Here is a 17,404-nt window from a genome sequence, read left to right as displayed (position 1 = left end):
TTCCACACTCCCACCACTCTCTGTGTGAAGAAGTTCCCCCTCATGTTCCCCCTAAACATTTCCCCTTTGACTCTTAACCCATGTCCTGATACCCATTGTATCTCACCTACCCTCAGTGGAAAAACCCTATCTAAATTTAATCTGTCTATACCCCTCATAATTTTAAATACCTCTATCAAATCTACCCTCATTCTTCTATGATCCAGGGATTAAAGTCCTAACATGTTTAAGCTTTCCTCAGTTCCTGAAGTCTGGGAAACATTCCAGTAAATCTTTTCTGCACTCTTTCAATATTGATATCTTTCCTGTAGTTTGGTGATCAAAATTTCACACAATTCTCCAAATTTGGTTTTATACAACTTTACCATAACATCCCAACTCCTATACTTAATTCTTTGATTTAATGAATGCCAAAAGCTCTCTTTACAACCCTATCCACCTGTGATGACACTTTCATGGAATTATGTATCTGTACTCCCAGATCTTTCTGTCCTACTGCACTCCTCAGTGCCCTCCTATTTACTGAGTATGTCCTTCCAAAATGCAACACCTCACACCTGTCTTCATTAAATTCCATCTGCCACTTTTCAGCCCATTTATTCAACTGGTTCAGATCCCTCTGCAAGCTCAAATCTTTGTGCCATCTGTAAACTTGCTGATCCAATTTACCACATTATCATCCAGATCATTGATAAAGATGAGAAACAACAATGGTCCCAGCACTGATCCCTGAGGCACATCACTAGTCACAGTCTGAGAAGCAATCATCCTCTCTGGCTTCTCACATCCAGCCATTGTCGAATCCAGTTCAGTACTTCACCGTGAATACCTAGCCTCTGAACCTTCCTGACTAACTTCCCATGCGGGACCTTGTCAAAGGACTCTGTAAAGTCCATGGAGACAACATCCACTGCCCTTCCTACATTAACATTCCTGTAAACCTCTTCGTAAAACTCTTTAGGATTGGTTAAACTTGACCTACCTCACATAAAACTATGTTGACTATCCCTAATCATTCCATGGCTGTACAAATACTTGTATATTTGATCTCTTAGAACACCTTCCAATAAGTTACCTACTGACATCAGATTCACTGACTTATAACTTCCAAGGTTACTTTTGAAGCTTTTTTTAAATGACAGAAAAACATGAGCTATGCTCCAATTCTCCAGAACCACATTTTAAATATTTCTGCCAGAGCCCCTGCAATTTATACACTAGCCTCCCTCAAGGTCCAAAAGAATATCTTATTAGGCTCCTAGAACTTATCCACCCTTATTTGTTTTTAGATGAAAATCCATACTCTCTCCTTGACTATGGGATTTTTCATGTGAACTGTATAGAAGTGTGATGAAGAATTGAGGGAATTATCTTTTCCTCCTTTGAGATGATGAATGTAACCAAGGAGTAGGATGAGGGAAATAGGTACTTCACACCTTTTGTCCATGCTATCCACACCAATCCCTTTTTCCAATGTAGTCTTGAGGCCAGAGGACTTGAAGGGGGAAAGGTGGAGTGGTATGAGTAATCAGATTGATGTTCATTCTGTTCTGGTTGTTGTAGTGCTAAACCCTGACCCTGGCCCTAACCTTGATCCTGACCCTCAGCCAAGCTCTGATCTTTACTCTAACCCTGACCTGACCTCGAACTCCCATCCAAGCCTTAATTCTAACCCTAAACCAAACACTAACCATAACCCTAATTATTACTCTTGCCCTCACCCTCCCACTAACCCTCACCCTAACCCTATTCCTAACTCTAAATCCTACCCTCACCCTAACCCTGAGCCCCCTGACCCTCACCCTCATCCTAACTCTGACTTTAGCTCTAAACTAATCTGAATTTCATTTTCAGAATTGACACCTTTTGAGAAAACAGCGTTGGAGGCTCACAATCAGTACCGAGCTCGTCACAACACGACACCTCTGACCTTCAGTCAGGAACTTAGCAAGGACTGCAGTGTCTGGGCAAATGTCCTTACACAGGATGGTGTCATTGCCCAGAGTCCTACCAATTTTGGGGAGAACATCTGGTCCAACCCTAACATCACTACAGGAGAAATCACAGGTGTGTGTTGCTTCCATTGGTGGAGATGTTTTGATTTTGCACAAAAATTAGAAATATTCCATCAAGGAAGTCGATGATTCATCACCAAGAGTATAGCAGTTTAATCAGCACACATTTCTCAGGCTCATCTGTAGAGAGCAATGTTCATCTCAAGCTGCTGAAGATTCAGGGAGATGGCAGTGTGGCATCACGTGTTGTGCACAGGATCAACTGTTGCTCATGTGTTACCTGGAGTTTTGGATGTTATATCACTTATTACGTACAATACTAAATTGTGTTCAGCAGTGTGTTTGATCACATATTACATAGAATATTGAATCACTTATCCTATGGCATGTTGGATCATGTGTTGTACAGCATATTGGATCACATGTTACGTGGGGTAATGGATCATTTTTTTCTGAAGTGCATCGTTATATTTCTTCAAAATTATGATCACATTTGCCACAAATCACACTGGAGAACAATTGTTTTTCAAAAGGTTTGCTTCCTGAAAAAAATTGGGGATTATGATAGCCAACTTCAAGCTGAATACAAAGATAATTTTAGATTTGCTGTATCACATAGGAAATTGGGGGTACATTCAATTAACTTTATTTTTCAAAATATTTTTATTGGTTTCATCAAGTAAATGTTACATAGGTATATGCTAATAACGTATTAACATTTCATAATAAAAGTGGTGTTAAGACCTATGTTACATTGAAAAAAAAACTATACTAATTATCAATCCCCTCCCTTCGGAGGCTACTGGCTAAACCCAAAAAAAAGGGATGGTAATCAACAGGGTCAAAATAAAAATCAAAAGTGAACTAGCCTTACAATTTTTTAAAAAATAATTAAGAAATGAACCCCATAGGGAAACAAAATTAAGATTAATTTCAGGAGTGGAGCATCTCATTTTTTTCAAAAGTCAGGCATGCCATCATATCAGACAATTATTGAGTGTGGGTGGGAGGGACAGCATCTTTCCATCTCATTAATATGACTCTTCTAGCGATAGGGGAGGCGAGGTCAACTACATGGGATTATGAAGAACTTTAAATGAACTTTTATTAAATTTAATACATATAATCACTTAATGTATTTCTGAGCTAAGCTCTCAGGTTGAGTGCCCATGTTGCACAACAAATGTGAGGAGCCCAGGGTTTGTCTTAGTCACCAATTTTCCAACTGAAGTAGAGCTTATAGGTTCTCTTAATAAGTGCAGTCATGTTGCATCTTTGAGCGTTAAGCATATACTTGCCAAAATGTAACAGAATCTATTACATTGATAAGACATTTCTGCTGTATTTAATCTTCTGAAAGACAATAAATGCTATTGTTAAGTATATTCACTATGCTATTGCTTAGAGAACATGTGCAGCAACATGTGTTAAATCTATATCAATGTCATGATCAATATCTATAAGCGAGCTGCTTTCATAGCCTGTCTGCATCTATCCTGATGAAGCATGCTCAGGTCTAAGATAACATTTGCATAGCACCTGCACTAAGTGTATGCCCAGGCATGCTTGGACTGACCGAAACAGCTTGCTTTGTTGGCAATATACTAGAGAACTTAAAATATGACAGGGGATCACGAAAATAGATAATATCTAAATTTGGTACGTGATTGGAAAATTTTAAGGTGATTTTCATGATCAGCAGCTCAAAATCCATAAAATACATTTAAAGATGTTCAGGAAACAATATCTTCATTTTCCAGCATTTTTGAATCACCTCCAGCTTGGTCACACTTCAACTTTGACATCCCTTCCTTCACTGATATGTGCTTTTAAGAAACTAACATGTTCAGGTTAAAGGAAGTTCATCCTGCTTATACCCAAGAAATGCTATTTAATAAATTCTGTGAACATTGTATTAATTTGTCAATTTATTCCTTCACAACCTGTAGCTCTGGGACTTCTCCCAGTTCCCAGTAATCCCTGCTTCATCTCTCTTCATTGTGTTTCAGGCAAAGAAGCCGTGGACACCTGGTATTCTGAAATTCAATACTACGACTTTGAAAATCCTGGTCCCTCTGAGAAGACAGGTAGATTTTTTTCCTTCTGCTCATATAGCTAAATGAAAGCAATGACAAGATTACCTTATTTCAAATTTAAATATTCTGCATGGTAACAGGCGCTTCCTGCCACGAGCCCATGCTGCCCAATGAACCTACAACCCCCATACATTTTGAAAGGTGGGAAGAAACCAGAACACCTGGAGGAAACCCATGCAGTCATGGGGAAAGCATACAAACTTCTTACTGACAGTAACAGAATCGAACCGTGCCCCCACCGACGCTAACTGAGCCACCTACTTACACTAATCGTGCTGCCCAAGTTTATATTCTTCAAAAACAGTGCAAAAGAAGAGAAAAAATTGAGGGAGTCTCTGTCCATTCAGAAATTTGATTGCAAAAAGGAAGAAGCTGTTTTTGTACCATTGGGTGTTCGTCTTCAGGCTCCTGTACCTCCTTCCTGATGGTAGCAGTGAGCAGAGGACATGGCCTGGGTGGGGAGGGTTCTTGAGGATAGAAGCTGATTTCTTAAGACACTGCCTCTTGTAGATGTCCTTGATGGAGTGAAGTGTGATGTCCTTGATGGTGCTGGTTAAGTTCACAACTCTAGCCTTTTCCTGTCCTGTGCATTGGCTCCTCCATACCAGACAGTGATGCAACCAGTTAGAATACTCTTCATGGTCCACCTGTAGAAATTTGCAAGATTCTTTGATGGCATTCTAAATCTCGTCAAATATCAGAGCAGGCTAAGGGAGTGAATGGCCCACTCCTGCTCTTATTTCATGTATCTGTATTGATTTTCGCCAACACCAACCTGTTTCCAAGGGCTCACTAAGTTACAAATGAGCTGGCTGATGAAAATTTAACTTTAATATTCTCCATTGCAATTTAAAGCACTTTTCAAGCTCATGAAAACTATAATAGGATGTTTCATAGCATTCAATACATTCCACGAGTTTAATTAAGGGTAGTGTTTGGATGATTATTCAATGAAATGAAAGAATTATCGTAAGTGTACACAGAGCATGGGTTATGATAGAAAATGAATGCATCTGACTTAAGGGGACATCTGCCTGTGCACAGTTCTCAGGAACTGCCTGTGTCTGTGTGTACACACACTTACTTATAAACATGTTCACATCCAGTTCCATATTCAAACATATCTGTGTACACACAAACTCTCACAGATGTCCTCACACACATACTCATACTAAAACACTCCCACACATGCACACACGGTCAAAAGCACACAGACATTTGCACACACATTTAGAAATCCATACCCTCCACAATCGATAGTCTATACCCTCCACACTCTATACCAGTGGTTCCCAACCTTTTACTTTCCACTCACATACCACTTTAAGTATTTCCTATGCCATAGGTGTTCTGTGATTAATAAGGGATTGCTTAAGGTGGTATGTGGGTGGAAAGAAAAAGTTTGAAACCACTGTTTTAATCATTCCAAATTGATTGATTATGTGCACAGTTTCATAACTCCAAAGGAAATGGGCCAATGACCATTTTTCTCAAGCAAAATATTTCAGTAATAATTGGGTCTAGAGCAGTGATTCTCAACCTTCCCTTCCTGCTCACATACCACCTTAAGCAATCACTTACTAATCACAGAACACCTATGGCATAGGGAATACTTAAAGTGGTATGTGAGTGGAAAGTAAGAGGTTGGGAACCACTGCTCCATACCCTCCACACATACCATATATTTATCTCTCTGTACATTCACAGATCCTTTCTCTCACATTGATGTGCATCCACTCACACATAAAGAAACAATGGACATACCTATATTCATATCCCTCACAGTATGGATGTACATGTGTACACATACAGTCACGTTTGAACTAACCTACAAACAAAGACACGTAGATTCAATATGTGAATTATTTCTGTGCCCATTAGAACATTTCACTCAGATGATCTGGCAGGAAACAACAGATATGGGGATTGCCTACGTTGTGAGTGATAAGGGAGCTTTTGTGGTGGCTCAGTATAAGACCCGTGGAAACACCCCCGATCCGAAGTCCTTTGCCAAGAACGTTCTGCCTCTGAATGCCTCATTCAGCAAGCCCACAGCTGAACCAGAACCTCCCACTGAAACCAAGCAGGAACCTCCAGAAGCACCAGCAGGAGGTAAGTGGGAAAAGTTTGTGTAAAAGAGGGGAAACATGAGGTTAACATGATTCACTCTCCTCCCACTGTATGTGCTGGGACATGTGGAAGATAGTGGTCAGGTTAAGTTTAAATGGTCTTCTCAAATAGTCCTCAAGAAAGTTGATTTCTCCAACAGTTATAGTCCATCTTGTGAGGGATTTCTTTAACAGTATCTTTGAACAAAACCTCTGCCATCTCATTGCATAAAAATACTAATTCCCCTCCAGTTAAACAGACTCCTGGCTGCTCCTTTGAAATCAAAATTCCAATTCCAAAACTGCAGCATCTTTGCCAAACTGAGATCACCTGCATATTGGAGGAACAACACCTAATGCAGGTATACCCTGCTTTACGAATACTCAAATTACGAAAATTTGCTTTTACGGCTCTTACGAAAGTTTTGAATGGGTTTTCGATCTTCACTTTATGCCATTTCGACTCACGAAAGTTTTCATAGGAACGCTCTAGTTTCGTAAAGCAAGGTATACCCGTATTCCGTCTGGGCACCCTCCAACTACACGGCCGGCATTACATCACCTTCTCTGGTTTCCGTTACCCCCTTCCCCTCCCATCTTTCCCTGTCTCCTTATCTCTAGATATTTCTTTCTCTCTTTTCCCTGTCTCCTTTCCCCCAGCTCTGCTTCCACAGAGCCAAAAACAACCCCACCCCCCCCCGTCAACTTTCACCTTTTCTCTCTCCATGTCTCATCCATATCCAATTATCACCTTTGATCTGTTGCTCTGTATTCACCCCCACCCCCATCCTGTCCATTCTTCCCTTTTCCCCAGCCTTTTAATTCAGGCACCTGCTGATTTTCACTCGTACCTTGAGGAAGGGCTCAGGCCCAAAACGTCAGTTATATATCTTTACCTTCTATTGACGCTGCAAGACCTGCTCAGTTCCTCCAGATTTCTGTGTATTTACTACAATCGCAGCATTTGCTGACTTTCATTGTTTCACTCGACTACTTTAAATGCCCATTGTGTTTGAAATAAGGTCAGTGAATTTGTGGCGCAAGTAAGTAGAAAGGGGTAGGATTTTGTGCCCATTTCAGAAATGTGGTTGCAAGGTGGAGATGATAGGGAATTAAATATCCAAGGTTGTCAGGTAATTTGGAAGGAGAGTCGAGAAGAGAGGTGGAGTAGCATTCTTAATTAAGGATGAAATCGGGGACAAGAGTGACAGACAATACAAGATTGAAGGAAAAGAATGTTGAATCCATCTCAGTAGAGATTATAAACAGACCACCAAATAATAATATTACTGTGGCATGGACAATAAAACACAAAATATCTGATGCATGTAAGAATAGAACAGTAGTTGTGCGGGGATGGGGGTGGGGGGGTTTAATTTGCAGATAGATTAGACAAATCTATGAGGTTTGGAGGAGGATTTCATAGAATGCTCCATGGTAGCTTTTTTTGATCACCATGTTATTGAATCTACAAGGGAGTGTGCTGTCTTTGACCTGGTTCTGTGCAACGCAACAGGTAAAATTAATGATCTTGTCCTGAGGGAACCTCTCGGAAAGAATAATTGCAGTCTGATTGAATTTCCCCTACAAACGGAGGGTGCAATAGTTCAAACTGAACCCGGTGTATTCTGCATAAACTATAGGATGAGGGAGGAGTGGCAAGAGAAGACTGGGAATACAGGTGGGACAGTTGAGGAACTGTGGAAGACTTCCAAAGAGAATTTTCACAGTGTTCAAGAGTAGATTCCAGTGAACAGCAAGGACTTTAAGGGTGGAGAGAGCCAGTCTTGAATAGCTAAGGAAACAAAAGAAGGCATCAAACCAAAAGCTCATGAATACTAAGATGCCAAGGATAGTGGGAAATATTGGTGAAACTTCAAGAAGCAACAAAGAACCATTAAGCAAGCAATAAAGGAAAGATAAATTATCAAAATAATCTAACACAACAGACAAAAATGGATAGTAAATGTTTTCATAATTATATAAAGCAGAAAGGGTAGCTAAACTGAATATAGGAACCTTGAAAGTTGAGAATAGAGAATTAATATTGAATTATGTTGGAATGGCCGAGCTCTTGAATGACAATTTTGTGTCATTCTTCACAGTAAAAGAATGATGTTAAGGATGTGATGAGAGGTGAGGACCTCAATACAATCACTATAGTGCTGAGCAAACTTATCTAAAGATAGGTAAGTCTCCTGGTCCCGATGGAATGCATCCCAAGGTGATGAAAGAAATGGTGGAGTTATCACTTACCAAAATTCTCTGGACTCTGAGCAGGTCCTGGTGGTGTCACACCACTTTTTAAAAATGTATGTAGACAAAACCCAGGTATCAATTGGCCAATTACCTTAATGTCTGCAGTCAGGAAAAAGTTTGAAGTTATCATTAAGGAAGAAATTGCAAAGCATCTGGATATAAATTGTTCCATCAGGCAGATGCAGCATGAATTCAGGAAAGGCAGGTCCTGTTTGACAATTTACTGGAGTTTCCTGAGAATAGATCCAGAACTGTGGGTAGAGGGGAACAGGTGGATGTTGTGTATTTAGATTTCCAGAAAGTATTTATCCATGTAAGGGTACCTGGAGTTTGGGGGCAACATATTAGCATGGACAGAGGATTGGCTAACAATAGAAGTTGGGATAAATGGGTGTTTCTCTGGTTGGTAATCAGTGGTGAGCAGAGTGCTACAGGGTCAGTGTTTATCTAAGTTTGCTGTTGACACTAAATTGAGGAGAGAACAAAATTGTGCAGAGAGATATAGATAGGTTAAATGGGTGGGCAAGGGTGTGGCAGATGCAGTGCAATGTTGGTAAATGTGAGGTTGTCCACTTTGGAAGGTAAAATAGATCAGATTATTATTCAAATGGTGAAAGATTGCAGCATGTTCTTGCGCAGAGGGACATGGGATCACATAAGGTTGCGGTTGCAGGTGAAACAGGTCATGGACTGTTGACCTTTGTGAGAGGGATGGAATTTAAAAGGAGAGAGGTTCTGCTGCAACAGTATAGGGAACTGGTGAGGTCACATTAGAGCAGCGGTGTCAAACTCAAATTCACGGAGGGCCAAAATTAAAAACTTGGACTAAGTCAAGGGCCGAACTAAATATTTATTGAAAATTTTCAACAACATCTGCATGTTTTCTCTTCTTTCAACATATGTAATGTTAAACTTTTTCTTATTAAAATAAATGTTTAATAATAGTTTTGGATAAACTCTTTCCAGAAGCATTAACAAATGAGAAATAAAATATTCAATAAATAATATTTCTCTATAGAGGATTTGTCAAATGTTGCTAGTGTGCTGTCAAATAGTAAAATCTGAGGGCTATTGAGAATGTGAGAGAATAACATGATTCCTGAAACAATCAAATGGGTGACTGATTGTGGGCATGAACTCTAGCAGGGTTATTTGCCATGCCCTTTTTCCATTGGTACAAATATCCTTTGATTTACACACTTTTCAAGTTTTATGCCTAATGAGCTTGTATCCAGGTGCAGGACCATTTTTAACCAGGAATATATTTATCACTGTGACATGAAACTATTGGAAGATCGTTTTATCCTGAGATTAAAGTTCATAATACTTACTCAGGCCTATGTGTGGGAGGGCGGGGTTTGCGGGCGATTGGGTTGGACAACGACAGTATGGGGGCATCGGCTCTCGCTGCAGGGCGGCATCTCGGCGGATCAGCGGCCCCGTCACCGTGAGTCGCGGGTCGGCCTGCGGCAGGGAGGGGGAGTGGGCAACGGTCCTGGCGAGGTCAGGCCCGAGGCCTCCGGTTCCAGGCGCTGGGAAGCGGCCTTGGCTTCCCCTGACACCGGCCAGGCTGCGCTGTGGTGGGGGGGGTGGGCGGGGGGACACGATAGTGCGGGGGAATCTCGGCGGATCAGCGGCCCCGTCACCATGAGTCGCGGGTCGGCCTGCGGTAGGGAGGGGGAGTGGGCAACGGTCCTGGCGAGGTCAGGCCCGAGGCCTCTGGTTCTGGGCGCTGGGAAGCGGCCTTGGCTTCCCCTGACACCGGCCAGGCCCCAAAACCAGAGTCCACAGTGAGACCCTGCAACGTAAACAGAGGAGGTGGGGGCGATTAGCGGGCTGACGCCAATGCATTCTGGGATTTATAGTATTAGCTGTGCATGCGCTATACTGGCGCGGCGGCCAGCGGGCCACCTCTAATACATTTTTTAAATGATCTTGCGGGCCAAATATAATTATATCGCGGGCCAAATTTGGCCCGCGGGCCAGAGTTTGACATGTGTGCATTAGAGTATTGCATGCAGTTCTGGTCTCCTTACTTGAGAAAAAACATACTGGCTTTGGAGGTGGTATAGAAGAGTGGATCCCAGAGATGAAGGGGCTAGCCAATGAGAAGAGATTGATCTTCCTGGACTGTACTCACTGGGATTCAGAAGAATGAAAAGGAATCTTTTAGAAACATGCGTAATTATGAAAGGAATAGATAAGATAGAGTCAGGATAGTTCTTTTCACTGATAGGTGAGACTAGAACTAGAAGTCTACTCAGTGGAGTAGATTTAGGATGGAGAAGAGGAGGAACTGCTTTTCCAAGAGGGTGGTGAATCTGTGGAGTTCTCCACCAAAGGAAGCAGTAAAGGCTGCCTCCTTAAATATACTTAAGACAGAATATATTTTTGCAGAGCATGGAATTTAGAGTTCCGGAGAAAAGGAAAGTAGGTGGAGGTGAGTCCATACCCAGATCAGCCATGATCTTATTGCATGGAGGACCAAGCTCGATGGGTCAGATGGTCTACTTCTGCTCCTCTTCCTTATGTTCTTATATATATTTATTACACAGTTTTAAAAAACCCTGGTATCTGGCATGTACATGATTGGTAGATGCCAGGTAAACGGGTTTCTTGGTTGCTTGAGACTGCAAGTTGCGTGAATGGAGAACTAGCGGTGGGGAACACCAATTTTAAATTTCTGTATTTTTTGCCCATTTATTTCTGCATTTTTTTTGCTGGTGGCATGAGGTCGCTGGTTGCTTGAATTCCAGATAACAGGGATTGTACGTACTATATTTCGATATAGGCATTCTGTTGTTTACTCATCAGCCACTGTCTAACACATAATGTATATAAACTGGTTTACCATAGATCATTACAGCACAGGAACAAGCTCCTTCAGCCCTTCCAGTCTGTGCCGAACCTTTTTTTTTGCCTAGTCCGACTGACCTTACTCAAACAAGGAGTAACTTACAGAATGTGTTTTGGATGAAATGTACATTATTCTTGTCATGCTGCACTGTTACATTAGAAATATTTTGCAATATTTCTATACTTACTGCTTCATTGCATTCACTTTAGTGGCATCTCCTCCAGCAGAGGAGCTCACAGCTCAGGAGAAAATAGCTGAGGAACCTGAAACTCAGGAGAAAACAGCCGAGGAACCTGAAGCTCAGGAGAAAACAGCCGAGGAACCTGAAGCTCAGGAGAAAACAGCCGAGGAACCTGAAGCTCAAGAGAAAGCAGCTGAGGAACCTAAAGGTCAGGAGAAACCAGCTGGGGAGCTCACAGCTCAGGAGAAACCAGCTGAGAAGAAATCTGCTGAGAATCAATCTACTGAATCACCAGAGCCAGGTAAAAACCCCATGAGTCAGAATGGGGCATGATCACTAGAAACAATACTACAATGAATGCAGAGTGACTGTTAAATGGGGAGAAAACTGACAATATGAAACCAGCCAATATTGTCTGCATAATATGCAATGATGAGCCCAGAGGAAGAATCTGATACACATGGATGCCGAGGGGTATTAAACAATAGTACTCCTTTGAGCGACATGGTTAGTGTAACAGTTATCCCAATGCTGTTACGGTGCTAGTGATCGGGACTGGGATTCGAATCCTGCGCCACCTGTAAGGAGTCTATACATTCTCCCTGTGTCTGCATGGGTTTTCCCTGGGGGGTTCTGGATTTCTCCCACCCTCCAAAATATACCAGGAGTTGTAGGTCAATTGGGTGCAATTGGGTGGCACCAGCTCGTGGGCACAAAGGGTCTGTTACCATGCTGCATGTTTAAATTTAACAATTAAAATTTTAATTTAAAATGCACTCAACCAACTTGTGAGTGAAACCTACGACAATAATTATAGTGAAATGATAATTACCAACTGACTGGGGTTAATGAGAGGTATGGAAAAACTAAGAGGTCACAGATATTTCTTGGGATTATATTAGAGAGGTATGGAAAAACTAAGAGGTCACAGATGTTTCTTGGGATTATATTACAACTAGGGAACTTAGAAGCTACTTCATCAGTTATATTTAAGGCCCAGTTAGGAAGAATTTTGCAAAGCAGGGAATCAAGGATTATGGGGAAAGGGCAGCTGAGATGGGAGAAGAGGGACCTTAGTGGCAAAGTTTTGATTCGGAGTGTAGTCCATATCCGGAATGAGCTGCCAGAAGAATCTATAGAAGTGGGTACAATCACAATATTTAAAAGAGGTTTGGACAAATGTATGGACAGGAAGGGTTGTATGTATGGACAGGAATGGTTGTATATATGGACAGATGTATGGACAGGAAGAGTTTCAAATGGTATGGGCCAAATGGTATTATCTCAGAATGCCAAATTGCATGGCATGGGCAAATTGGGCTGAAAGGCCTTTTCCCTGTATGACTCTTGACAAGGTGATGAGATGACCATTTGAATCACCTGGGCATAGAAGAATAGGGGCTAAGTGCTGGAAGAGAAGGATCCCACGGTCCCTGTTATGGTGGGCCAAATGGCCTGTTTCAAATATGGGATCAGTCCCAGTGTTCAACATGAACTCGGTGGCTGAAGGGCCTGTTTCTTGGTTTTTGTTGGCTTTATCTCACTGTGACTCCATCACTATCTAAGTATTAAAGGCCATCCTGACTGGGGAGTACTGAACACACATTGACTGGGGAGAAGAGAGTGAATTGTATGTTGAATGAATCGGAGAAATGTACATATATCATGGAAAATGTTTGAGCAAAACTTATCAATAATAACTTAGGTTAAACATTGCATTGGCATTTTGGGTAATAATAACCAAAACTGGAAGGAGAATCAGATAGAACCAGCCAAAATAAGTTGCTGGAGGGACTCAGTAGGTCAGGCTGCATCGGTGGAGGAAAATAGAGAGGTGACACTGGATCATTGGGACTGCTTCTGCAAAAGATGGGACCTCTACAAACTGGGTGGACTTCTGGTGAACCAGAAAAGGACTAACTTCATCGCAGCAAGGTGAGCCAGTGCTTTGAAGCAAATTTGTCAGGAAAAAAGAGACCTTGGGGATTCAAGACCAAAAATCCCTGAAGGTGGCGACACGGGTCAATAGGATGAAGAAAACAGACAGGATGCTTGCCCAGGGGCAAAGGATCTGAGCAGACAGATCTTGGTATAACTTTACAGAACAATGTTTTACAGCCACAGCTGGAGTTTTGTGGGCAGTTCTGGTTGCCACATTGGACGCAAGACTTGATTGCATCTTAGAGGACATAGAGGAGAGTCACCAGGATGTTTCCAGGGTTGGAACATTTAATTATGAGGAGAAATTGAATAAGTTGAGTTTGATTTCCTTAGGGCAGAGAGAGTAAGTGGATGACTTGATAGGGGTATAGACAAAGCAGAGGTGGCCATGGGTTTAATGTGAGGAGTAAGAGATTGAAAGGGTGCAATACACAATCTTGCTGGAGAAACTCCGCAGGTCACGCAGCATTTATAGGAAGAGTGACCAACGCTTCAAGTCTCGGCCCTTCATCCTGTTTAAATTTAGACCAACAGTATGGTAACAGGTCCTTTCGGCCCACAAGCCTATGGCAAGCAAATAATCTATTTAGCCTACAACCCTCCGTACATTTTGAAGGGTGGGAGAAAACCCATACAGACACGGGGAGAACATACAAACTCCTTACAGACAGCACCAGTTTCAAACCAAGATCACTGGCGCTGTTATAGTGTTGCGTTAATTGCCGCCCACCCTTTACTTCCTTTGGATGTTGCGTGACCTTCCGAGTTTCTCCAGCATGATTGTGTATCACACTCGACCCCAGCATCTGCAGACATTCTTGTTTAACAGCAGAAATTGAAAGAGGGTCTGAGGACTATTTCACCCATGGGATGAGTGCCAAGCATTTGCACTGCCTGAACGAGTGGCACCTTTAAAATGGTATGGCAGCCTACATATAAAATGTCAAAAGGGTTGGGTAGCTGTGCAATTGGTTGTCAGAACTGGTGGGTGGAAGGGCCTTTTTCTGTGTGTTTAGTCTAACTGTTCCTTTCTGTGTACTGAAAGAAAGTATTATTGTCTGTATTCTTTGCTAGTTAGTCCTCGTGTTTACTTTCTTATTATTTTCTTGTCCACCTTTGGTGGATTCTGAATTTATCGCAGATTTCAGGGCTATTGCTAACTTTTCCTCTTTTATTGAAAGGCCCTCCTTGGTTGGCTCATCCTGTCCTTGGAATCTGTACACCTCCCTGAGATGTATTTTTGTTGTATTTCCTCCATTAATGTCTGCTGCCACTTCAAGATTAAAGACAACCTGTTCCCTTCTTGGCTCCATAATGTTCAGGAAACTATCCTGAATGCATTCTATGAATTCATTCTCGTTGCTACATTGTCCAATATCCCCACCCCCTCAAATGTATCCCTTCATGTTCACTTATCTAATCCATTTGTTGTTTACTAAGAGTTCTGTGAAACACAAAGTCTGAAGACCCTGAGTATGAAGTCAAACACAGAAATGCTGAAGGAACTCGGCAGGTCTTGTGGCCTCAATAGGAGGTAAAGATGTATTACTGAGGTATGTGTCAAGGTATGAGTGAAAAAAGACACCTGAATTAAAGGCTAGGGAGAGTGGGAAAGAGAGGGGTACAGACTAACAGACATAAGGAATTAATTGGATGTGAAAAGAAGGGAGATGAGAATGATTTTGGCTCTGAAAAGAGACAGGGAAAAGAGAAGAGAGAGACAGAAAGACAGAGCAGGGGAAAGGAGATGATGGGGAGGTGGGGTTCTAATGGTTCAGTTCCTTCAACATTTCTGTGTTTTGACTAAGAGATCTATAACTGCTTCCTTGGTAATAGGTTCCAACATTTTCCCAATGACTGTTCCTGGTCAAGTAAAGTGTAAATAGATTGATGAGAGGTGGGATAAAATCTGAATAAGTGCTTAGAAGATTGGCAAAGCGTGAGGTGAGGTACTATGCAGCTGAGCCAACTGCTGCCAGCAACCCCTTGGTGCATTCCCCCCTTCAGCTCCAAAACATGGGGCATGCTGGCACTTCTAATCTTTCACTCTGCTTTTGGACACAACAAATCTCCTCAAACTCCTGACAAACTAGAGCCACTGGTGGGCCTTCTTCATGATTGCATCAACATGAATGTCCCAGGATGGATCTTCAGACATGTTGACACCAGGATATTGAAGTTCTCACACAGAGATGCTGGAGAAACTCAGCAAGTCTTGCAGCATCCCCCAGAGGTAAAGATATATTACTGACATTTCTGCCCTGAGAACTTCAAGGTGGGAAGAAGGGCTCAGGTCCAAAACATCAGTAATTTATCTTTACCTCTGATGGAAGTTGACAGACCAGCTAAGCTTCTCCAGAATTTCTGTGTTTTTTCTACAATCCCAGCATCGGATGACTTTTCTTTTTTACTCCAATGGAAGTTTTTGCTTTCTCCACTGCTGACCCCTTGATGAGGACTGGTTTGTGTTTTCCTGGTTTCCCCTTCCTGATGTCCACAATCCTTAGTTTTACTAATGTTATGTGCAAGGTTGTTGTTGTGACACTACTCAACCAGCTAATCCATCTCACTCCTGTACATTACCTCGTTGCCACCCAACAACCATGGAGTCATTGGCAAATTTGTAGATGGCAGTACTGCCAAGACATTTGGAGACCACAGATGCTTGAATCTGAAACTAAATAACCTCGGTAGGTCGAGCAGCATCAGTGGAAGTAAAACAGCCAATGTTAAAGGGTTTGGGTTCGAAATGCCAACTGTCCTTTTACTTCCACAAATGCTACTCGATCCACTGAGTTCCTCTAGCAGATTGCATTTAACTGCCAGGACATTATTAAGTTATGAATTTTTTTAAGGCAAGTGTCAAAGAGTGTTCTGTTAATTATAGTTTTATTGGCCAATTAGAGTGATGCTATTACAGTGCCAGTACCCGGGTTCAAATCCGCCACTGTCTCTGAGGAGTTTGTACCTTCTCCCATGACCTGTATGGTTTTCCTCCCATGTTCCAAAGACATACTGGGATTGTGGATTAATTGGTGTATTCGGGGGGCATGTGGTGTGGGCCAAAGGGGGCTATTACCATTCTGTACGTCTACATCTGGATAGGGTCTCTCATAACACTTCTGGTAAATTTATTAAACACATTGTGCTAGCTGTGGTTCTGAGTTGTTGAAAGGTTCACTAGGTGGACAAGATTCAATGTTGTGGAGGCTTTGCTATGTTAACCTCAAACAGATACTGATAGTGTATGTAATGGAATGACCTAGATCAGAGACAGTTCAGGTTGACATAGTGGTGCAGTATGTAGTGCTGTTGCATCGTGTGTGTGTGTGTTCTCCTTGTGACCACATAGGTTTCCTCTGGGTGCTTTCCTTTCCTCCCACATCCCAAAGAGACAAACGTCGGTAAGTTAATGGATCTCACTGACAAAAGACAAAGGAGGAAAAACCCAACACCCAACCCCAACCAACCAATTTTCCCCTGCAACCGCTGCAACCGTGTCTGCCTGTCCCGCATCGGACTTGTCAGCCACAAACAAGCCTGCAGCTGACGTGGATATTTACCCCCTCCATAAATCTCCGTCCGCGAAGCCAAGCCAAAGAGAAGAAATTAACAGCAAGCAGAATCAAAAATAATGGCTGGATGCATGAAAGAGAATGAATTATAAGGAAATAGGAGGGAAAATGGCAGGGCCATATGCCCTGTAGCATATACAATATTATAAAGGGGCCTATGGCAGTGAGAGACACACAACCACCATGCTGAGGGTCGTTAACGACTGTTTTATTTGAATTTGGCCTGTTCCCCTTTAAGGGTATCACTGGCTCAGTCACCCTTTGCATGTTGACGTCACAGGAGCTGCCTGGGACACGCGCCATGTGGGAGATTCAACTGGGGAAGAAACCCCCGATGGTGCCATCTTCCCAGGGCTGCCCCGTCACATAGCA

General features: G+C 42.2%; 1 protein-coding gene across 12 annotated transcripts in view; it reads left to right on the top strand.

The window, feature by feature from the left end:
- The window catches only part of LOC138762113 (uncharacterized), a 72,925-nt gene that overhangs the window by 50,241 nt on the left and 5,280 nt on the right, over positions 1 to 17,404 (top strand). For 8 of the 12 annotated variants that reach the window (XM_069935551.1, XM_069935522.1, XM_069935540.1 and 5 more), the window contains 4 exons: positions 1,855 to 2,067; positions 4,025 to 4,102; positions 5,993 to 6,223; positions 11,545 to 11,817. In XM_069935551.1, the coding sequence (XP_069791652.1) occupies positions 1,855 to 2,067; positions 4,025 to 4,102; positions 5,993 to 6,223; positions 11,545 to 11,817 (795 nt within the window). Of the gene's footprint in view, positions 1 to 1,854; positions 2,068 to 4,024; positions 4,103 to 5,992; positions 6,224 to 11,544; positions 11,818 to 14,897; positions 15,011 to 17,404 lie in introns of all 12 variants that reach the window. The other 4 variants (XM_069935473.1, XM_069935484.1, XM_069935572.1 and 1 more) reach the window with 2 other exon arrangements.

The sequence above is a fragment of the Narcine bancroftii genome, chromosome 1, assembly GCF_036971445.1.
Source record: "Narcine bancroftii isolate sNarBan1 chromosome 1, sNarBan1.hap1, whole genome shotgun sequence".
In the NCBI taxonomy this organism is placed as follows: domain Eukaryota; kingdom Metazoa; phylum Chordata; class Chondrichthyes; order Torpediniformes; family Narcinidae; genus Narcine; species Narcine bancroftii.
This window is presented reverse-complemented; position numbering and strand designations above follow the sequence as displayed.